Here is a 21396-nt window from a genome sequence, read left to right as displayed (position 1 = left end):
TTTTTTTGTTTACATAACATCTAAATGATATTTCCATTACATCAGTAAATGGCATATTTTTTCTATTTTGTCCCACTATGGTGGATGTTTTGTTTCCCCTGTTTTCCAGAAATACAAATATAAATATAAATATTGACAGAGGGTACATTTAAGAACACATTGATGTTTTCCGGGCCTCTATAATCCAAATTTCAGGGGAAACAACACACTCCAGACCTCAGAAATTTCAGTTATAGTGTTGTCACACTGCTATGTCATAATGTTAGCTTGTGGTTTTAATGTTTAACATTTAAAAGGACAAAAAAGAGGCTTCATTCATCATTACAGCGTGGCGATTAGGGCCAACGCCACTGCTTGGAAAGTCCATATGTGCTTAGAGCAACTATGCCCTTGGGCTAATCACTTAACCTCTAACTCTATTGCAAATCTAATGTCTGAAAGCTGTGTGTGCATGTCCTAGTATATTTTAGCTATGGAAATGCCTTACGAAGAGGTGACTGCTATGCAGAGGAGCACAGCTAGGGGGTCACCATGACTTTGGATACAAGACAAAAGCATGGCTTGAGGCAGAGAAGGGCATGAAGGCACATCTGTGGGGGTTGAAGGTGAGATGCAGAAGGAGCACTGGGAGTGGTAAAGGTGTTGTATAGTGAAAGACAAGACCCGAGAGGATGAAAATCTACTACACAGTGTCTCGGGTTGCCCTGTGCGGGTTTCCCAGGGGACTCGTTTATCCGCGATGCTGCCCAGGGCAGATAAATCACCTGCACTGTGGTATCTGCATCACAGCGTATTATAAGCTTCATTGACTGTGATGGGTCAGAAGAAGAGGGTGATGGGAAAGGTTACACTGGACTGCTGATATCAGTACCAGTCTATTAGGTTGTTTAAGGTGGTTAAGCTTAGGAAAAACTGGACATAGATCATTGTGCAAAGGATTACTTGTTATTTACTCCATTGACTGTGATTGGCAATTTAAGCCTTCTAGGCTACAATTCCCCCTGCTCTGCTTAAGACATCTCCAGTTACAGAGACACCCCCCAACCCGCAAGCACACACTATTCATCATTATTAGTGTGTACTGTGGAAATCCATTGGTTATACTGTAAATACTATGTCTTTGTGCGGACTTAACTGTTTAATGTCATGAGTATTGGTTGCTTGTTCCAGTTTACATCCACAAACACTACATATACAATGTACAGTACATATATGATTAATGGCTTTGAATAGCGGAGCATATACAACTATACAAACAAACGTGAATTTTGCATTATATAAAGTGTGTGTGTGTGTGTGTGTGTGTGTGTGTGTGTGTGTGTGTGTGTGTGTGTGTGTGTGTGAGTCAGACTCTCAAGACCCAAGCTTCTTGGGTCTGATGGCTAATTGTGTGGATGTGCTATTGATTAGGCTGGGGTGTAATTGGGGCAGTCTATGGGCTGTCATGTCCAGGCTGATTGTTCTGTATTGGTGGTTGTCTGCCATTATCAGAGCCAATCTCCAAGCCTGATTCTCTTTCGCCTTTTCTACCATCTGTATATCCATCGATCCAGTTTGCTTGTGGTAGCCATCTATCAATCAATTCTGAGGACTAACATTGAGCTATAGTAAGTGTTATACTTTTAGGAAGCAGAAAACTGTGACCTGAATTTGGTATTAGCACCAAAGAAGGAGCTGAAAGATCAAGGAAGGAAAAAGTATATAGGAACATTTGCTATAGCTGATTTAGACGGATCTCAGTGAGCTTGAGAGGCAGCAGAGCAATGGCGACCCCAGTCGATTATTGGAGGAATTGCAGCTCCATTTACATTGGCTTGGAGAAGAAAAAAAAATCTGATGGAGTCTGTGGAGAAAAGTGGCACCGTTCAAATCTGTATGCTAATGTAGAAAATAATGTCTAAAAGTCTTTCTCCATCCGTCTGAGAGAGAGAGAGAGAGAGAGAGAGAGAGAGAGAGAGAGAGAGAGAGAGAGTGAGTGAGTGAGTACTGCTGGAACAATACTGCCAAAATAATTAGTAAGCCCATGGCACAAGAAGTATTGGTCCAAATACTACGTACTGGATTTACATTATAACATTCACTACGGAAATAGCCATTATCCCCAAATAGTAAAGCACCACAGGTGGACCAATGACTGTCTGCATAATACTACAAACTACACTACTGCGATTATAATGATCCAAAATAGTACACCACAGACATTTTTGATCTACTGCATGCTAATATCTACACTCTCAGGGAAAGTGTAGCTATTAAACTGCACTTTTCCTTTCCTTGTCACTGGTGTGATCCCCTCATGCATGCACCTTTTGAACATTTAGTACACTATGTTTACTATTTCTATCTTTTACCCAGAAGGCTAGCTTTACTCTAAAACACAATTATGTAGCTTTAAAAATTAAATGTACACTGTGTCCATGTTTTGAAGTGAGATATGGGTCTCTACTAGTAATTTGTTGCCTTCTATTAGTGTCACGTTATGTCTAGTGGATACCATTAAGGACCAGTAATGGTTTGAATGGTTAAATCATGATGGTTTGTAATGGTATTTGTAGTGGAAACCATTTGAATTTCTGTGATTGGTTTCTGTTTGTTTTTTTTGTTTTTCAGCAGGGATGAATAGTAGCTACATAGGCTACAGGGGTTTACTATAAAACTAATGTATGTATAGTGTGAAGTGACTGAACTACAGTGTATACTAGGAGGAATATTGTTTCTCGACCAGATTAGGGTGTTCATTTGAGTTATTCATGAATATTCCAGTACAGTACATTCATGTGTGTGGTAGTGCACAGCACAGCTGTATCCCACTGTAATGAATCATATCACAAAATAGTGCTCCAGCGTTGCGTTTTGTTTTGTTCTTTTCCTCAATAAATAAATAAATTAATAAAAACTAGTATGTCATATATGCGGTTTCGGTGACCCTTTTAGACCGAGTAGGTCTCGTCTCTGTTTTTGGGAGAAAATAAAATGTGAAGAAGTGCGAGCACAACAAGTTGGAAGGAGCTGACATGGAGCTGACATGGAGCAGGAAGCATGGCGCAGGTTAAACAAGCGGGTTATTGTTTAGACAGCGTGCTGAAGTGATTTAGGGCGGAGGTGGGAGACAGACAGCCTGTAAAAACTCCACGTGGCGAAATGGTAGAAATTTCCAGAAGGGGCTAAATGCCTTAACTGGAGCACAGGCTCGATTTGGCTTGAGGAAAGAGACGCAAACAAAACAGAAGTTCCTCTGCACGCGGGAAGCCCACCGCCCCTGCCAGTTCTTCCCTGACCCTCTGAAGGAGACCGAGGAACCAGAGGAAACTGCTACACACTAACGGTACAGGCAAACTCGGACACAACTTCTTTCCGCTTTCTCTTTGCGCATGCTGCTGCACATCAAAAAGTGTGTGTGTGTGTGTGTGTGTGTGCGCGCGCGCGTATGGTGGCTTTAACGCACCCCTTAACTTCCAGCAACTTTTTTGCTACTTTATGTAATCGCTTCATTCGTTTGACAAATGCACAGTAAAACGATGTAGTTTGTTTGCTCTCTCTCTCTCTCTCTCTCTCTCTCTCTCTCTCTGTGTCTCTCACGCTCTCTCTGTGTCTCTCTCTCACACTCTCTTTGTCTCGGTCTCTCTCTCTCTCTCTCTCTCTCTCTCTCTCTGTGTGTGTGTGTGTGTGTCTCTCTCTCGCACTCTCCCTGTGTCTTTGTGTCTTTGTGTGTGTGTGTGTGAGTGAGTGAGTGAAAATGAAGTCTGAGGCCAAGAGAGAGAGACAGTTGCTACAGAAATGCTATATTATAGCCTAAAATATGTCAGAGTTCAGAACTTTATTGGTCTTTATTTAGCTTCAAACTTTTCATCACAGAGTTTCACTGCTCTAATATGTTTATATGTATGTACATATGTATTTATATATGTATAAACATTTTCTATACACAACCTTAGACACCAACACCGTCAGTTGTTTTTTGAATTATTACTGCACAATACTGGAACAAGTATCTGCTGATTGATACCCATTTCATTTTTTTTTTCCCTTTAAAGCCACTAAGCTTTAAAAAATTATTATTATTATTATTATTATTATTATTATTATTATTATTATTTAAAACAAAGTAGGAGAAATCCACAGCTGAAAAACACCACTTACTGTACACATGTATTAAAAGTATAAATGTATTAAAATCAATCATAAGAAGAAAAGCACTCAAGTTATGGCATATACAGTACTGTGCAAAAGGATTAGGCACATGCAAAGAAATTCTGTCGAGCAAAGATGCCTTCAAAATAAACAATAAAAATAAAATACAGCAAAGAGCAGTAAACAGTAGTAAATGAGACAAAGTCAGTAAGAGTCACACTTGCTTCTTATTTTCTCAGCAAAACCCAGCAGCCTTCACTGTGTTTTTTTTTTTTGTCCGAAAAGTGTGTCTTACGTAATATAATGCTTTCTTTAATGACATACAAACATTTAATTTTGTGCTAGAAAACTAATGTTTGGAAATGTAAAATGTTTTTGTACTGACTCGATAATGTAGAAATCATAAAATAAAAATCTATAACAAAGTGTGTATTTTTTTCATTTTTAAACTGGGTGCCTAAAACTTTTGCACAGTACTGTAGGAACATTTTCAGTTGCCAAAAAAAAATCAGTCTTTTACATTAGATGGCTTTGATTCAACTGATTCAGATTCATTCTTTATTCTCTCCAGTATCCAGTCTACTATTTTGTGCTGGTATCAGCTCAGTACGGATCCCGAGTATCATATCAGTGCTGTGTCGAATTATTAATTATTAGCACTGACTACATGTCTTTATTTCCCATTGGCATTAGCAATGTAGTTAGCTAGCCTTATGTATTCTGGTATCTTCTGGTACACTGTAAAAATGTACATAATCCGACTAACTGTAGAGATATAATCCTGTGTCTATGGCTTATTAGATGTCATACGTAGAGAAATAAATTATTACTTACAAGCCACTGAAGCTAACCTCCCCTGTGATAACAAGGCAAGATTAGAAAATTTAGCTGTCAGAATTATTTTACAAGCTCCCACTTGTAATTATGATTTGAAGGAAAGTTAAATGCAGACCGAGCTGGTCAAACTGGTAGGCCATGTTCGCCAGCTCATTTGAGATTATCTAAACATTTTTCTATTGTCTTATTTTCTTAAAACAACTTGTATTTGATGCAGCATTAGTAAAAGTAATACACAAGCTGTTTGCTTTCTGCCAGCTTTACCACCTCAGCCTCTTTTGGCAGCTGGGAGCTGGTCAGACTGTGGTTTTTGGGAAGGAAGATATAGAAAGCTAAAAATGGCTAACTAACTAATTCTATCAATCCACCTGAGGGTAAAGACTTTGCAGAAAATCATTCCATCCAGCTGTGTAATTCATGGTCAACTACAGCTTTCAGGTCGCTAAACTGGTACCTACAGTAACCTTACGGTTTCGTTATTGGTACACACAAACAAATCAGCAATGTATTGATTTTATTTTCTCATGCCACATTTTCCCACCAGCATATTCCCCCCTGCCATGCTGCCAACTGCTGCTCTGTGTTTATCACTGGTCTTGATGGTCAAGCCTTCCATGTCCCAGCAACCCCTGACCTCAGGTGACCCCCAGCAGAAGAGCTTTTCATCCCTGACCCACCCAAGCTGGTCCTTAGGGCTGCAAGTGTACAGGGCCCTCCGAAATGAAGGTTCTCACATCAACACCCTCATTTCTCCTGTACTGCTCGCCAACGCACTGGACGCGCTGAGCCACACAGCCAAGGGAGCCACAGCCAGACAGCTCCAGGAGCTCCTAAAGAACTACAAAGATGTGAAATTTTCACCCAATCCTTTTAAATCCATGAGAAACGCAAACGGAACCAGCTACATACTGCATGGTTCCTCAGCTATCTTCTCCAAGCAGGTTACTACACTGGAGAGCGGCTTCCTGGAGGAGCTGCAGACCCAGTTTGAACTGGACCATGTGGCTTTAGGTCTAGGGGATAAACAGGAAGATATGGAGAAGCTCAGATCCTGGGCCAAAAGTGGAATGGGAGGAGTGAAAGAGATGCCACTGATTGAAGGACCAGACTCTAAAGAAGGAGCCCTGATCCTGGCCAGCGCACTGCACTTTAAAGGTGAGAAAGTTAAGGATCTGTCCAGAACTTATTTTCCCCTAAAAAAAAAAACCTAAATGACTTTGTTCAAAATGGAACTCGGTGCAATACTGCTCATGCTAAATCTTTCCCAAAATCCAAAATAAGTTGCAGTATGTGAACATAACCAATATTTAAATATGCTAAAGACACCTGGACAGTGTACAACAGTCATATATCATATACCGATGTCAATAACTATTTAATACATGTATTGTTAATCAGGATTGTCCAGGACGATCACAGAAATGAACGCAAAATCATGCAAGCTCCGCAATATTCTGAGGAACTTGCAACTTTTCAAAATCACAGCAGGTTTTCTGAAGAGTTGGTCGAAGACGCATCACATGACGTCATCATGGCACACAATCAGCCAAAGCCGTCTTCGATTCACGTGCGTCGAACATGAGTACAGCTAAAAGGTCTCGTTTACCAACAAACATCACTGCGAAAGACTATTTTGTGCGATTGCTATTTCGCCAATTCGAGTACTTTTCCGCAAAAAAATAGCGCAAAAATCTTCACAAATTGCATCGAAGAATTTGAACAAAAGCCGCAGCAAATTCATGGATGGATTAATAGTCATACTCGTATTCTTAATCCACAGTTTGGTCAGTTGATAATTAATACAGAAGAAGATTTATGCTATGTAGCTAGTTATGCCACTACTATTATACAGTATTACATTATTATACTAGAATACAGTGTATACTGTATGTTCAGCGTGCAGTGCACAGGTACTGTAGGCTATTACGTACACAGTGAATGTTTCTGAAGGTTATGTAGTGATTTTTACAGTATGTGGGTAGGATGCAGTAACAAGTGGCTTCTCTGTTGTCCTCCTCTGCAGAAGGCACATTGATAACTCAGTTAGTCTGTTCCTTACAAGAGAGTGTTGGGAATGGGTCCGGTACCGATTGTGCTCATGATGACACTAGACGTAGATTGATTGTGTGCCGGTGCTTGATAAATAGACTACGAACAAGTGCACGTCTGCTCTGTTTGTTTCAGATTTGATTAGTTGTTACAGAATTGCGTCTCAGGGGGTTCATGTTGTATGCAGCTGATTAAAATGTGTACCCACTAAAATCACCAGTGCTGAATTAACTATAATTGAGACAAATTGGCTACAGGTTAATTTTCTAGTAGATTATTCTGCATTAGTAATTTTTTTTTTCTTTGCAGAATGTAAATGCGTACCTTCAGACATGTGAAAGCCTTTTGTATGTCTGTGCCTATGCCACTGTGTGTGTGTGTGTGTGTGTGCGCTCCCTCAGTTGGTCTGCACAGTTGATAACTAATGATACTCCAGTCTATCATGGAGAGCTTATTTATCTTCCTATAGGGGGTGATGTGTCATCCTGAATAATTTAGTAACAAGTGTCCAGATCTCCTTCCCCACGGTGAGAGCTTCTAACTGCACACACTGCGCTGGTGTTTTTAGCCTTCACTAGGTATTTGATTTAGTCTGCATATGTGTTTTGGACAGATCGCTGCGTCACCTGTTCACCGTGTCCCACTTTGAACAAGCGGATTTCACTGTACTCTAACGTATATGTGACTAATAAAGCCTTATCTGTAAATATTAGAGATGCACCGATACTAAAAGTCTCAGCCAATACCGATAACCGATTATTCAGAGTGATATCGGCCGATACCGATAGTTCTGCCTTTTATGCCTTCTTATAAATTAATAATAATTAACTTAAAAGAATTCTGAAAGTAATGCTAATAAAAACTTTATTTTCAACAAGTTGTTTCACAGTAACTGGTCTCATAAACAGAAAACACATTACTCTAATTAACATTAACACATGAACTAAATTCTGAAGATTAAAGTAAGATTTCTTAACTTATTGAATGTTATAAATTTGTATTAACATTGACTGAATTCTAAAAAAACCTCCTGTTAGTCTCACATTCACTCACCACAAACAAAAGCATTTCTACTTCATCATTAACATCAAACTGGTCATATATAATATAAACTTTTTATATATTAACATTAACTGGATATGAAATACACTACTCTACAAATATATTTTTCTGTGCAATATATATATATATATATATATATACTTTTTTGTCAACTCATCCTCATTTAAATCTTTCAACGGTGTACTGGCCCTTTAATTCAGCGAGAGCAGCGCAGCAAAAAAACAACAACAATTAGACTCGACGCTGAAACTCCCGCTTCACTGCTGCAGCGTCCGGTGTCAGATTTGATCAGTGCAGAGCTTACAGAGCTTACAAACTGCAGTTTTGTCGTCATTCCACGCAAGAGACATCTTCTATACACACAGCACGAAATCCATGTGTTTTCCCGCCCTCTTTTGATTGACAGGATATAATCGGCCCTGACCATCAGATGTTTTTAGCCTATAGTGTTAAAAATAGCCTTTCGGTGCGTCTCTTACAAAGTACTTTGTAGCATGTATCCCGTGTGAAGGTGTTTTAAATGTGCACAAGGCTACAATGCTGGAATATTTCTGTAGATCACATTCTGGCAGCTTGAAGAATCATTTCTGGAATAGTATAACAAGTTTAACACAATTTACCATTAATGAGCTTTTTAGCATGTATAATAATTGAAGTATGATTAATGCACTTAGGTTGAAAGTAGCGCCTAAAACCATCGATGACTGGATTAAAAGCATAATTTTACCTTCATACTTCTTCCTCCCTTCCATTTCTTTTTTCTTGATAAAATTGGTAAGTACTTTGATCCTCCTTTAAACAGACAGAGGTGGTATGAAGTCTGATTGTCCATTCAATACAATGCACCAGTGAAAATAAGTAATGATTGACTGTGGATTGATAAGTAATCTAATTAATTTCTTTTGTTTCATCTTTCAACTTAATTATGTTGTGTGTGTGTTTTTTTTTTGTCTCATGCCACAGGAGTTGGTTGGTCACATTAATTCAGAGCTGAAATATACAAATTAGATTAGTAGATTAGGACACATGAATGAGATTAGGAAAATTGACTTGAGCTTGGATTTATGAAATTGACAAGTAAATCATATTATGGCTAGAGGGTCCGATAGTAATTCCTTTACGTATGTACACTGTTTCATTCTCACATCCATCAAAACCATTTTCTTTTTCCCATTCTCTATATTCGATCGTGGTTTTTTTTAAGAGTTCTGTCAGTCAGCCCACATTAATATTTATTTTTCTTTGCTCTGTTTTTGGCTATAAGTATAGTTAGAGAACTCTTCATGCACTCCACGTAAGTCCATACAGCATAATGGATCGGCTGATTTATATTGTATATGAGGGCCACGGCGGTGCAGAGGATAGCATGTGAGCTTCACAGCTCCAGACTCCCAAGTTCAATCCTGTGTTGAATTTCTGTGCATGTTCTCCCCGTGTTTATGTGAGTTTCTTCCGGGTTCTCTGGTTTCCTCCCAGCTCCCACCAAAAACATGTCAGTGGGTGGATTGGGTACGCTAAATTGCCCCTACGTGTGAATGTGTGTGTGAATGTGTGTTTGCATGGTACCCTGCGATGGACTGGCATGCCATCAGGGTTGAATTAATCTGCCTTCTTGGTATAGTCACCGGATTCACAGTGGCCAGAATAGAGCATTTACCAAAGAAGAATGAATGAAGGAATATTGTACAGTAGATGTAGCTGGCTACATGTATCTGAATCTCAGTGGTTTTCTCCACCGCCGTGTGAATGCACTCCTACGCTCTGGCTTTTGAAAAGCATGACAATAGGGAGCTTTTTGGAGACAGATTGATTGTAAAGGTTACCGGTATCCTGCTTTGGTGTATCCAGCACAATTTCCTAATCTCCTTCTGAGCAATAGTAAGTCGTGCTTTTTCCAGGTTCTTGCCTGCAGGTCTGTTTTGATGGTAGCATTTACATGTCATGCAAAAAGGACAGTCTGTGGTTGGTCATTTGCAGTGTTAATCAGATGGCCTCTTGACAGTGGAAACAGGCGGATTTCTTGGCCATAAAGAAAACTCCCAGGCTCTCGAGCAACAGCTATAATACTCTCTTGCGACATTAATTATAGTCTCCAGTCTGGTAGTTGATGTCCACAGCATTGTAGCTTCCTGTTTGTGCTGCTCTAATGTGCTGTTTACATATATGTGACTTCGTCTCCTTCTTCTTCCTCTAACTCGACTCACCAGTTGAGTATCAGACTCCCCCATGAGTCAAATCAGTTATCTTGCATTAGAAATTGTGCTGTAGCTGTGGAAGAACAGATTTGTGCAGTAGCTCCCTGTAGTATCCTCAGCTCTCTTGTTCTGGTTTGTCTGTTTCCTCTTCAGCTAATTATCCCTCCCCACTACTGCACGTGCCGATCCTTTACACCGCTGTTGTACGCTTACGAGAGCACTTAAGGACAGAATGGCAGAAAAGAGAGAGGGAGGGAGTGGGAATGGACAGAGAAAGGGATGGTAGTCCTACCCAGGAGAGAGTCTGTCCACTACAGCTAATTAATTAAGCCTTTGTTCTTCCTCTGTCACATACAAACAGCAATGGAATAGAAACAAAAAAGAATCCACGCTACCGAAAAACACACACACACACACACATACACACAATAAACATGGAAATAGGCACAAACCCACAAGTGCACACCCGTGTACGCTTTAATAAAAGCATCTCCCAAAGCAGCACGCTGTTCTGTAATCACAGAGTTGATGAGAGAGGGGGAAAATGGCTTACCTCATTTTGTTTTGTCCTTTTATTTTTCTCCCCGAGCATCATTTGTGGTCGGGTGCTCGGGTTATTTAACGTGGGAGTGGAATCGTGATGCAAAGCCTCACAATAGTGGCATTGTTTTTCTGTAGTGTAATTAACGGAAGAGATGCCTCTCTACGGCCAGGTTCCTCTCCTTTTACTCCCTCTCCATTTTCTTCCCCGGTTATACATTAGATGTGACATCACCCAGATAAACATCCAGGTTCGATCGTCTCCTCTGCCAACACCGTGGTGCTGAAAACGTGCGTGGTATGTTAGGCACTCACACTGCAGAAATCCCCTCTTATTTCTTTTTCTTTTTTCGGTTTCAAGCAGCTTCACTAGCCATTAATAACCAGCGGATACCATGAGATGTGTTGAACCTTGGAGTACTCAAGTTTCATCATCTCTGTAATCAGTAACCAAGGAGATCTCCTTCCCTTGTTCTCACACGTCCGATTGAAGCTGTTGCATGCCGTTGAATCGTACGCTATGTTTATGTACGCCATAGACATGTACAGCTTCCCTCAAACACAGGGTCAGGTGTATTTCCATAAGGCCTAGCTGAGAGCAGGTCCTCTAAGGCTTACCCAACAAAGCTGCTTTGTTTAATGGATTCCGCTCAAACGTCACTTTTTAATCTCTCAGAAGAATTTGAGATTCTGACTAGTCCGACTAGTTCTTGAGGACATAGCGCTCCTCTTTAGTCATGTGGTAAACATTTCAGCTTTGAAAATAGCAGATGCCTTTCTCCTTTAAGAACTGAACTTGTGACAGAATACAAAGCAGCCATCATTATTATTGCTCACATAACTCTATATTAAAAAGCTGTAATGAAGAGAAATGGGTGGCAAAGTAGCAAGTAGAACTAAAGTAATGGAAAGTTAAAGATCCGGCAGTGACTAACTGCTTCCTACAGACCCAGCTCGCATCGGGCTTTAAATCACCCTCGTGTCTACATAAAGAGGACAGACTTCATCCTCAGTTATAGCAGCCAGGGACTGCTAATGAAGACTGTCTCGTCTAACCCCATAAGCGGACCAGAGTGTATTTGATGTAGTGGGTTACAATAATGGGGTGAAATGCTGTAACCCCTACATTGTGTGAAGCTGTCATCCCATTATATTAATAATGGATCTTTCTTTCGTCTCTCCCTCTCTCTGCCTCTTTCTTTCTGGTCGCAAATACACACACCTTTCTGTGGCTAATTCAACCAGGAGAAAAGACTAGTGAAAAAAACACGTGACTATAATTCTGCTAATAGTCTCTTTATCAAATCCCATCTTTGTTATAGAACGTAATGGGTTTAATGGACTGCAATAATATGTCCTGTGCCACCCCTCCCTCATGTGTGCAGCCTCTTTTTTTTCTCTCTCTCTCTCTCGCTCTTTCTCTCGCTATTGCCTTGTCTTAATTTCATCTCTCTTTTCTCTCTCACTGTGTCCCTAATGTAGTTTTGTACGATTTCGGTCTAATAGGATCTAATCTGTCAAGTTCCTAGTGGAAGCTGGCTTTGTTATGAAGGATGGCCTCATTCGGTGGAACAAAACAAGATTGGCTGATGTTCTTTTCTACTTTCTTTTAGTGGCTCTAAAGAACTGTTAACTGTGTGTGTGTGTGTGTGTGTGTGTGTGTGTGTGTGTGTGTGTGTGTGTGTGTAATATATACCCAACCATCTTACATGCATGTACTCAGATGGATTATGAATACAGCTTGCTTTTTTTTCTATTTTACTTTAGGGTTTTGGGATCATGCCTTTGACGAAGAAAATGAAGACCTGCGAAGCTTTTTGGGGACCAAGTACACCAAAGTGTCTATGATGCACAGATCAGGTAACTGGTTCGTTGTTGTTGTTGTTGTTGTTGTTACTCTGTTTGCAGCTCTTTTTTTAATTATTTTTTTTACTCATTTAAAATCAACTACCCGGTCGGGTTCTTTCATAATCGTGACTTTGGGATTTGACTATAGTATCTACCAGTCTTCAAACAACTACACCAGTTCCTTTAGACCATCCCAGAACTGTTGGCTAACAGCATAACTGGTGCTAAGGAGCCAAAATTGAACCCTGTCCCAAATTGAACACTGTCTAAATTTCACTAAATAAGTAACCTCTGCCACGGTTTAATATATGAATGCAAATGACTGCAGATAGGTGAGGTATGCAATATATTTGTCTGTTATACAATATAAAATATGGATGCAAATCATATTATGCCAATTTCCAGATAATCTAATCCATGTCCCCTCAGTGAACTTGATCTACATGGCTATTAGCTTCCTACTAGGCAAAAGCCTGAGTACTCTGCTTGAAACCATTTATGCTTTTCCATGCTTTAAACTGTGTCTAATGTAAGCAGTTAATAAGCGTCTCCTGTTCAAAGATTTTCAATTCATATAGAAATTAATCTACAATGAAATGGACACCGAAAGAAAGGAAATGCAATCCTGGAGGGCCAGAGAATAGCATATTTTGGTGATTATTTTTTTTTCCCCCTGCCCCAAACAGCCTACTAAATAATTTATTTGAATTGTGTGTGCTTGAGAAAACATGCAGGATTTAGGAATATATATTTGGATAAATATATTGAACATTTTCCAGCTTAAACCAAACAAAAACAACTGTTTTCAGCAAGCATACATTTGATTTTGATATAGACCGCTGCAGGAATGAGTCCTAACACCCGGAAAAGAGTTAGCATTTTAGCACTTCTGGTTCCATCATCCCAAACTCAATGGGTTTTTTTGGTTAAATGCCTCAAATAAGGTCTGTGGTTAACACAAGCTCAAGATATTTTCACGTTTAATTCTACTACATAAAAGACATCAGTAATACCCCACTCGTGATTTTTTTCAGCTTTTACATTGCTAACAAGTGGCTAAACGGGACTACAGAGGTTGTCGGGGACATTAAACGCCATCAGGCCGAACATGAAAACTCATCTACTACAGCCTCGTGTTTATACTCGCACTCTTGCAAACTATTCCAACTCGAAATTTTGAACGTCGAAGTGGTGGTGACGTTGCTGTAGTTCGTTTATAGCCTAACTTAGGCTTTTTATTTCTGCCGTTTTGTATTTTGGCTTCAAAATGAATAAACGTTGTGTTCATTTGTGAAGATTCTTTTGATGAAAACGTGTGAGAATCATAAACATTTGTTGGAACACAGTGCTTATTTTCTGCAATCATGTAAAAACCATTGGAAAAATCCTATTAGCTTTTTTTTTTTTTTTTTCCAAGGGAACCACAGTGATGTTAACTTTTGGGTTGGCCTACAAAAATACATCATCCCTGCAGCACTCTATTGGCACGCATGTTAAAGATGGGTTTAAAAAAAACCCAGTTATTAAAAATGTCTAAGTTAATTAGCTTAATTCCACATTGAAAATACATGTGAAGTTTAATCTTTCACTGAAGTCAAGTTATTGTAAGGGAAAAAATGTTTCTCTGTGTAACCATCTTTCATTTATGTTTTATATATATATATATATATATATATATATATATATATATATATATATATATATATATATATATATAGTCACAGTTATCGACATCACGTTCATTAAGTATTATGTTCAGCCTCCAAAGCACATGTCATCTTTTGTGTATTTTCATCTTAAGCCCAACCCACAGGTTTTCACTGGGGTTTAAGTCAGGGACTGGGAAGTTCTGGCCATGTCAGAAGTTTGATTCTGTGGTTATTCAACCATATTGTGTGGATTTGGATGCAAGTTTTTGATTGTCCCACTGGAACATCCAACCATGACCCAGTCATTGCTTCTTGGCAGAGGTAGTCAGATTTTCATTTAACATCTCCTAGTACTTCATGGAGTCCATGATGCCATGTATTCTAACACAGTTCCTAGGGCCTTAGGAGGAAAAACAGCCCTCATAACATCATTTATCCTCCACCAGTGTGGATCATGTTATGTATAACCGTCCTTCTTTTTACTCTGAACTCACCTTCAGGGTATGATTTAGCAAAGATATTTTTTTGGCTCATCTGATCACTCAGTTGAATTAAAAAAAAAAAAGGAATATAAATGGAAACGTGCTTTAATTACATTTCATAAGACTTTTCATACTGCTTTTGTTATATTTGTCTTCGAATACATTTATTTATATTCAACATTAGATTTTTTCCTCATTATTTGCTTAAGCTTATTAACAACAAAGGCATTTCTGTCATATGGCCTTTTTTTTTTATTTTATTTTTTTAACCATCTTTACCAAGCCTGCCAACTGCTCTGGAGCATATTGTATATGTGTCCTATTTATATATAGTTTCGCTGGCACGGAATGAATTTCAGCAGCAACAAAAAAAAAATCCAAGCCAGTGCTACTGAAGAGAGCAGTGTTCACTAGGCCTTGGCTGATTTAAGATGCTATTAGGAGTCTCCGATGGATTATATCTACTGCCTATGGACATCTAGTTGCTGATGCCAGATTGATTTTTATTTTTTTTTGAATGTCAGGACGATGTGCTGTCACAGCTGGAAGGTGCACAGTAGTAAAGCATACTAACTGATAATGCGGTAATTACCCTGTCTCTTCATTTTCCTTCGTTGCTGCACTTAACCAGTCACAGTTGTTTCTGACTGCCGGCTTGCTCTGATTGGCTGTGGCAGAATAGCATGCCGATCTGAATCTGTGCTCCAAGAGATTTGAACATGAGCAATGCGGCTGCTACTGTACATCAGATAGTATCAGAGTGTCAAAATTTCGCTGAAAGGTTTTTTATTATTTAAATATGGCTATGTGAGGAGGACATATGAGATTATTTTATATTTTTGACATTGTTACTTTATTTTTTATTTTATTTTTAAAAAATGCTCTTTTCTTTGTGCATGTGTCTACAGGGGTGTACCGTCACTATGAGGACATCGAGAATATGGTGCAGGTATTGGAGCTGGGTCTGTGGGGTGGAAAGGCCAGCATGGTGCTTCTGTTGCCTTTCCATGTGGAGAGACTGGCCAGGCTGGAGCACATGTTGACACTCGAGCAGCTGGAGAAATGGCTTGGGAAGCTGAGCAGCATGAGCATGGCACTGTCTCTGCCCAGGGTCAATGTCAGCAGCACACTCAGCCTACAGGTACTACACCATCTGATTGCAGATATAAAGTTTCTGGCACACACAACTAAAGAGTGTTGATTATTTTATGTCTGCTTACCTTTTAAATGCCTTTATTCACAGGAGAAAGCCTGCAGTTAGACAGACGCACAGATGCAAAGGGATCTGTATTTAGACTAGTGCTGGACAATTTTCACGATTAATTCGGTTAATTCGGATGAATCTTTTATTCGAATTCATGTGTACATGTTTATATAAACAGATTTCATTTTTAAATTAAAACATCCAGAAATGGTTACAAATTTCTGATTAGCAATACAAAGGAAAAACACCGCCTTCTTAACTTGATAAATGCCTCCTACATCCTGTGTTACGCCCAAACACTGCTGCACTTAGACAAACAGGCAGCACTTCACCGAGGAATGAGCTCGTAGCAAAGAAAGGTGGAAATATCAATTCAGTGTAGAGCTGCAACAACTAATCGAAAAATCGATAATAATCGATTATGAAAATCGTTGTGAACGAATCTCGTTATCGATTAGTCGGTCTGCACGCGGCACGGGGTGCGTTTACTCACTACGTTACTTCTGTTCAGAAAATACACTAAAGAGAGTAAATACTAATGTCGTGTCCCAAATGAAGTACTATACACTTATACTATGCACTATATACTCTACCGTCTAGTGTATGAATTTTAGAAAGGTAATATTGTCTCAAATAGGACACTCGCGTTTTTTTTTACTAAAGTAAGTATAAGCCGCTTCCTAGTCGACGGCGCATGATGTCATACGCTCGTAATGTGACGCCGTTAGCTTTAACAGATATCCAGAGTAATCGACCATGACTTTTTTCAGTTTACTGTTTTTCAACGTTACCATTTTTCTAAAAAGTAATGCATAAATACTATTATATAATATAAACTTATAAATTAGTTTATATTATATATATAAGTATTTATGCATTACTTTTATGGATGCACAAAAAGCACTGAATTAAACTAATTAAGCCCCACCCCACCCCAATCCAATTAATCGATTAATCAAGAGAGGGACAAAATAATGAAAATAATCGTTAGTTGCAGCCCTACTCCAGAGTTATGGAATTAGTATGAGTTTGAAAAGTCAGATTAACAAGTTTATGTAAAATATGTTGCATGCTTAAGGGGATATTTGCAGGTCAGAGTTCCATCATTTAAACTTGTATATTACTTTAAATTATATATAAATATTTATGCATTATTTTTATGGATGCACAAAAAGCACTGAATTAAACTATAGTCCTAAATGAATAATATATAATTCTGGTGTGTGTCTGTGTGTGCGTGTGTGTGTGTGTGTGTGTGTGTGTGTGTGTGTGTGTGTGTGTGTGTGTGTGTGTGTGTGTGTGTGTTGGGTTCTTTTGAGTCCTATATAATTGGTCAAACAGTTGTGTAAAGTTTTAGTCAGTTTATATCACTCAGTTTGTGGATTTTATTTTAAATGAACAGAAAAAATTGTACTGAGAGACACCCCCCCCCCCCCCCCCCCCCCGAGTAATCGAGAGAGAAAATAATCGGCCTACTAATCAATAATGAAAATAATCGTTAGTTGCAGCGCTACCCCAGAGTTATGGAATTGGTCAGAGTTTGAAAAGTCAGATTCACAAGTTTATGTAAAATATATTACAGACTTGCAGACTTGCCTCCTAAGTGGAAATTTGCAGGTCAGAGTTCCATCATTTTCATTCAACATACGAAGTGGAAAAATGGTTGCCCCTATTTGTTTTTTTTTTCACAAGACGTTAGTCATCTGACTGTGAAGAGTGATGTAAGACTGTGAAGTCCTCTGTATAGTCAATGTTTCAGATTTAACAAGTGAATGTACCTGTATGTTGTATGTAAAGCTAATAGCTGTATATACACTACAGTCAAAGTCATTTAAAGGTAAGAAGTGCTACAGTGTTTACCTCTGATGCCGTGAGCAGCCATTTTGATTTGACGTCACTCCGTAAACGTGAAAGGAACTCAAACTTGAGAAAACTACCCCAGGTTGACTTCTCAGTTGCGGTAGCATTACATTGTCCTTTTACATTGAGAAATTAGGGTTCTCCAAGTTGTGCAAAGATAGTAACAGCACCATCTATAGCAAATAGTGCAAACTATATTTTTAAATATCCTTTATTTAAAACGAACCATTGTTTGCACTATTTGCTATAGATGGTGCTGTTTTTACACAGCCACATTTTCATAAAGAAAAAAACTTTATAAATGAATTGCCTATTTTTGCATTATGTGCATTATGTAAGAACGAAAAAATCGACATTTTTTTTCAGTATTGCTCAGCCCTAATTTAAGCATATAGCGAAGCGGTGGAAAAATCCTAATGATTATAATCACAAAGATGTTCATAAGGTTTATATGACAGTATATTTCAACTTCTTATCATAAAGGTTCATGCATCTTCATGCAGTATTTTTTTTTCTGTTATACTGAAACCTTAACATCAATGACATTGTGTAAGCCAGAAAGGATAATAGGTTAAAGTTATATTTGATAGCTAACAACCTTAACTTAGCTAAAAATGTTCATTTAACCTAACGATAAACCTGAAAACAAAACAATATCCTGGATATGCATACCGAGGCTAGTTATTTGTCCAGCCCTGCAGATATGTAGCATATCAGGCATGTTCGAATAACCACACAGAGCCTAGTGATGCCTCTTTAAACCCTTTTTCATCTTCATCGTCTTCACTGACAAATGAACTTGAGCAGCTTTGGCATCAGCAGCTATGTCTGTGCAGTCTCTGTATATTGATATCTGCACTTCTCAGGGGCTTAGTTGCTGAGTGATAATGCATGGTGCTGCTGTTGTTGCCCCCTTTTTACACACTATTAGATCCAATACCCTCTCAGACCCCTTTTTCTCTTCTGCTTCTGTGCTCCAGAATTCCTCTTTATACTGGGAAAGCACTAGCAGGTCCCCTGGCACCACTGAGTTTTAAGCCAGCGCTCTCACAGGCTCAAGTAAAGCCTGGGCAAATGCATGACCCGCCAGCTGCTCCAGGCCGGGGATGGAGAGGCCGCAGCGGGTCAGATGCCCAGCCAGTGCCATCTCGGCCAGTCCTACTCCAGGGAGGAGTCTGGCCTCTGACAGCAGAGAGCGGTACGGCTTCAGGGATGAGCATATGGCTTGCACTTCAACAAATCTGGGTCCAAACTATACAGTGCAATCAGAACTCTAGCGGATTTGTTATTGATACCGCATAGCTTATTAGACACTACAGCTTGGACAGGTTTGCTGTGGTCTGACAGTTTTGGATTGCAGTTTTGATTCTTAGTTTGTGCCAGCAAGTGCATGTCAGCACACCTGGCTGGTCTTCCTTTGAGTCCATGTAGTTTTCTCTTTCTGCCATCTTTTCTTACCAAGAAAAAGTTTCCCTCACTCTGAGAATAAACTGATTAATTCTCCAGTGCCGAACTTCTCTCTTTACCTCTCTCTGTCTGTCTGCCCCCATCTCTTTTCCACTCCCCTTCATCCATTCCTTTCTGTCATCTCTCTGTCTGTGCATCTTTTTTTTCCCCCAGTCCTCTTCTCCACCTGACCCTAGCTCATCTATCTCCTGTTCTAGGGCTGCCCATTCCTCCCACTCGTTCTCCCTCTCCCTCCATTCATTCATCACTTCATTTTCCACCTCAGATTTTTCATCTGCCCTCATGCCGTCTCTCAGTCCTTCCTGGCCTTGATGCTGTACTCTTTTAGTGAGTGCATATTCAACATTTCTGTCTTCCACATAGACTAGGTTCTCTTGGCTTTCTTGAAGCTCCTCAGCTCGTTCTTTGTCCTTTAGCGTTTGTATTTTCTTGCTCTCTTCATCCTCATCTTCTCTATCAGTATATTTGTCTATGGTTCTGACGTCTTCCTTTTGTTTTGTAATACTCATCTTCCTCATCTGCTCCTTCACACTGTTTTGTTCCTATGATGGACAGGCACTCACCTGTGACTGTTTTAGTTTCTATACAACTGGGGTCAAAGTTCAGTTTGTCATCTCCCTTTCTCAAGGTGAGTACACAGCACTGTGCTACTTCCTACTGCTCTTTTTGAGGCTCACTCGGCATGGAATATACTAGCATGCTTCTCTTCATCAGATAGAGCTGCGCACATGGCCTGATTATAGCCCTGCTGGATCTCCTCCTTGTTTACCCCCAGAGCTAGAACCCTCTGGGCCTGTTCCAGCAAAGTGGATCCCAACAGCAGCACAAACACAAACACTGTCCCAACCCCAACAAAATCAACCTCCTCCACCTGCTTAGAAGCAGCTGAAGCTAGCATTTTTGTAGCATTGGCATTATCCAAATTTAAGTCGGCCAATACAGATACAGTGTCTGGACTGTAATTTTGGTGTATGTGAAAGGCTGTGAATGAAAAAGCAGAGGCAGGGTTTGGGTGGCCCTCTGGGCGGGTAACAGGGCTGGAGGAATCCAACTAGAACCATGCAACCTTCAGTCTGAAGATATGGAAGTAATGGCCTCTGCGTTGCAGCCTATAGATTGTGCAGCAGGATGAGGTCGAAGGGTTTAAATGAGGAATACTAGCATCTGTAGAGAAAGACGGTGAAGGTGGTGCATTTTGTTTTAGAAAGGAGAGCGGAAGAGAGAACAATGGGGTAGAAGCAGTTAGCTCAACATGACAGGTACAGATTAAAGTGAGTGAAGCTATTCCCTCAGCACTAGCTGGGCTGAATGGATTCTCTAGTGTAGGACACCATATCATTAAACATTGTAATTCAGGGCGAGAAATACAAGCTGTGTCAGATGTCCACTGGCTGCTGCTGTCATGTTCGAGTGCTCATACCTGGCAGGAAGTACAAGATTCTGACATTAACCTGAGCATGGAGAGGCAGTCCTGAAGGAATCGAGGGTTCTACTGAAAAAAAAAAAAAAAAACCCACAGGCTTAACTTTTCTGGTTTGCTTCACCCGCACCCACCCACACAGATGTGTGATGTTTTCATAAGTGATACCCCAGCACATGAAGAGAGGGCAAGCATCCCCTCTTGACAACATGACATGAATAGAGCTGTATTGCTTTCTTTGACAAGATTCCCTGCTGCTTCTGCTGCTCTCTCTGTATCTTTCTTTCACTTCTGCCTTGGCCTTTCTATTTTGTGGTCTGTCTCTCTATTTCACTATCTCATGTTGAGTATTTGAGGGAATATTACTGCAGGCCAGAGGCTCTGTTAACCCTCCACCCTCCCACTGACAGTGAAGCGATATTGCCTTGTGCTGCCTCTTCTTCTCTCGCGTTCTCTGCGCCTTTCCAATGGCTATTGAACGTGCTCACCCACTTTCATTTTTTTTTTTAAAAACCTCATAGCCTAGAGAGCCTAACTGCAGAGAAATAATTTTCCCACTTTTCAAGTGAAGTACAGCTTGAAATGAACAAGAAATTGGGGGGAAAAAAAAAAAGTTGCATTAGGATTCAGTCCTCCTTTAGAGTGAACTCTT

The 21396-nt window shown here is 39.8% G+C and overlaps 1 protein-coding gene across 1 annotated transcript in view; it reads left to right on the top strand.

Moving 5' to 3' along the window:
- The first annotated feature begins 1952 nt into the window (after positions 1-1952).
- Positions 1953-21396, top strand: part of serpinh2 (serine (or cysteine) peptidase inhibitor, clade H, member 2) — a 29384-nt gene continuing 9940 nt past the window's right edge. Inside the window, exons 1-4 of the mRNA XM_017471118.3 lie at positions 1953-3325; positions 5513-6123; positions 12582-12674; positions 15702-15934. Coding sequence (XP_017326607.2) covers positions 5529-6123; positions 12582-12674; positions 15702-15934 — 921 coding nt within the window. The 5' untranslated portion in view covers positions 1953-3325; positions 5513-5528. The remainder of the gene's footprint in view (positions 3326-5512; positions 6124-12581; positions 12675-15701; positions 15935-21396) is intronic.

The sequence above is a fragment of the Ictalurus punctatus genome, chromosome 7, assembly GCF_001660625.3.
Source record: "Ictalurus punctatus breed USDA103 chromosome 7, Coco_2.0, whole genome shotgun sequence".
In the NCBI taxonomy this organism is placed as follows: domain Eukaryota; kingdom Metazoa; phylum Chordata; class Actinopteri; order Siluriformes; family Ictaluridae; genus Ictalurus; species Ictalurus punctatus.
This window is presented reverse-complemented; position numbering and strand designations above follow the sequence as displayed.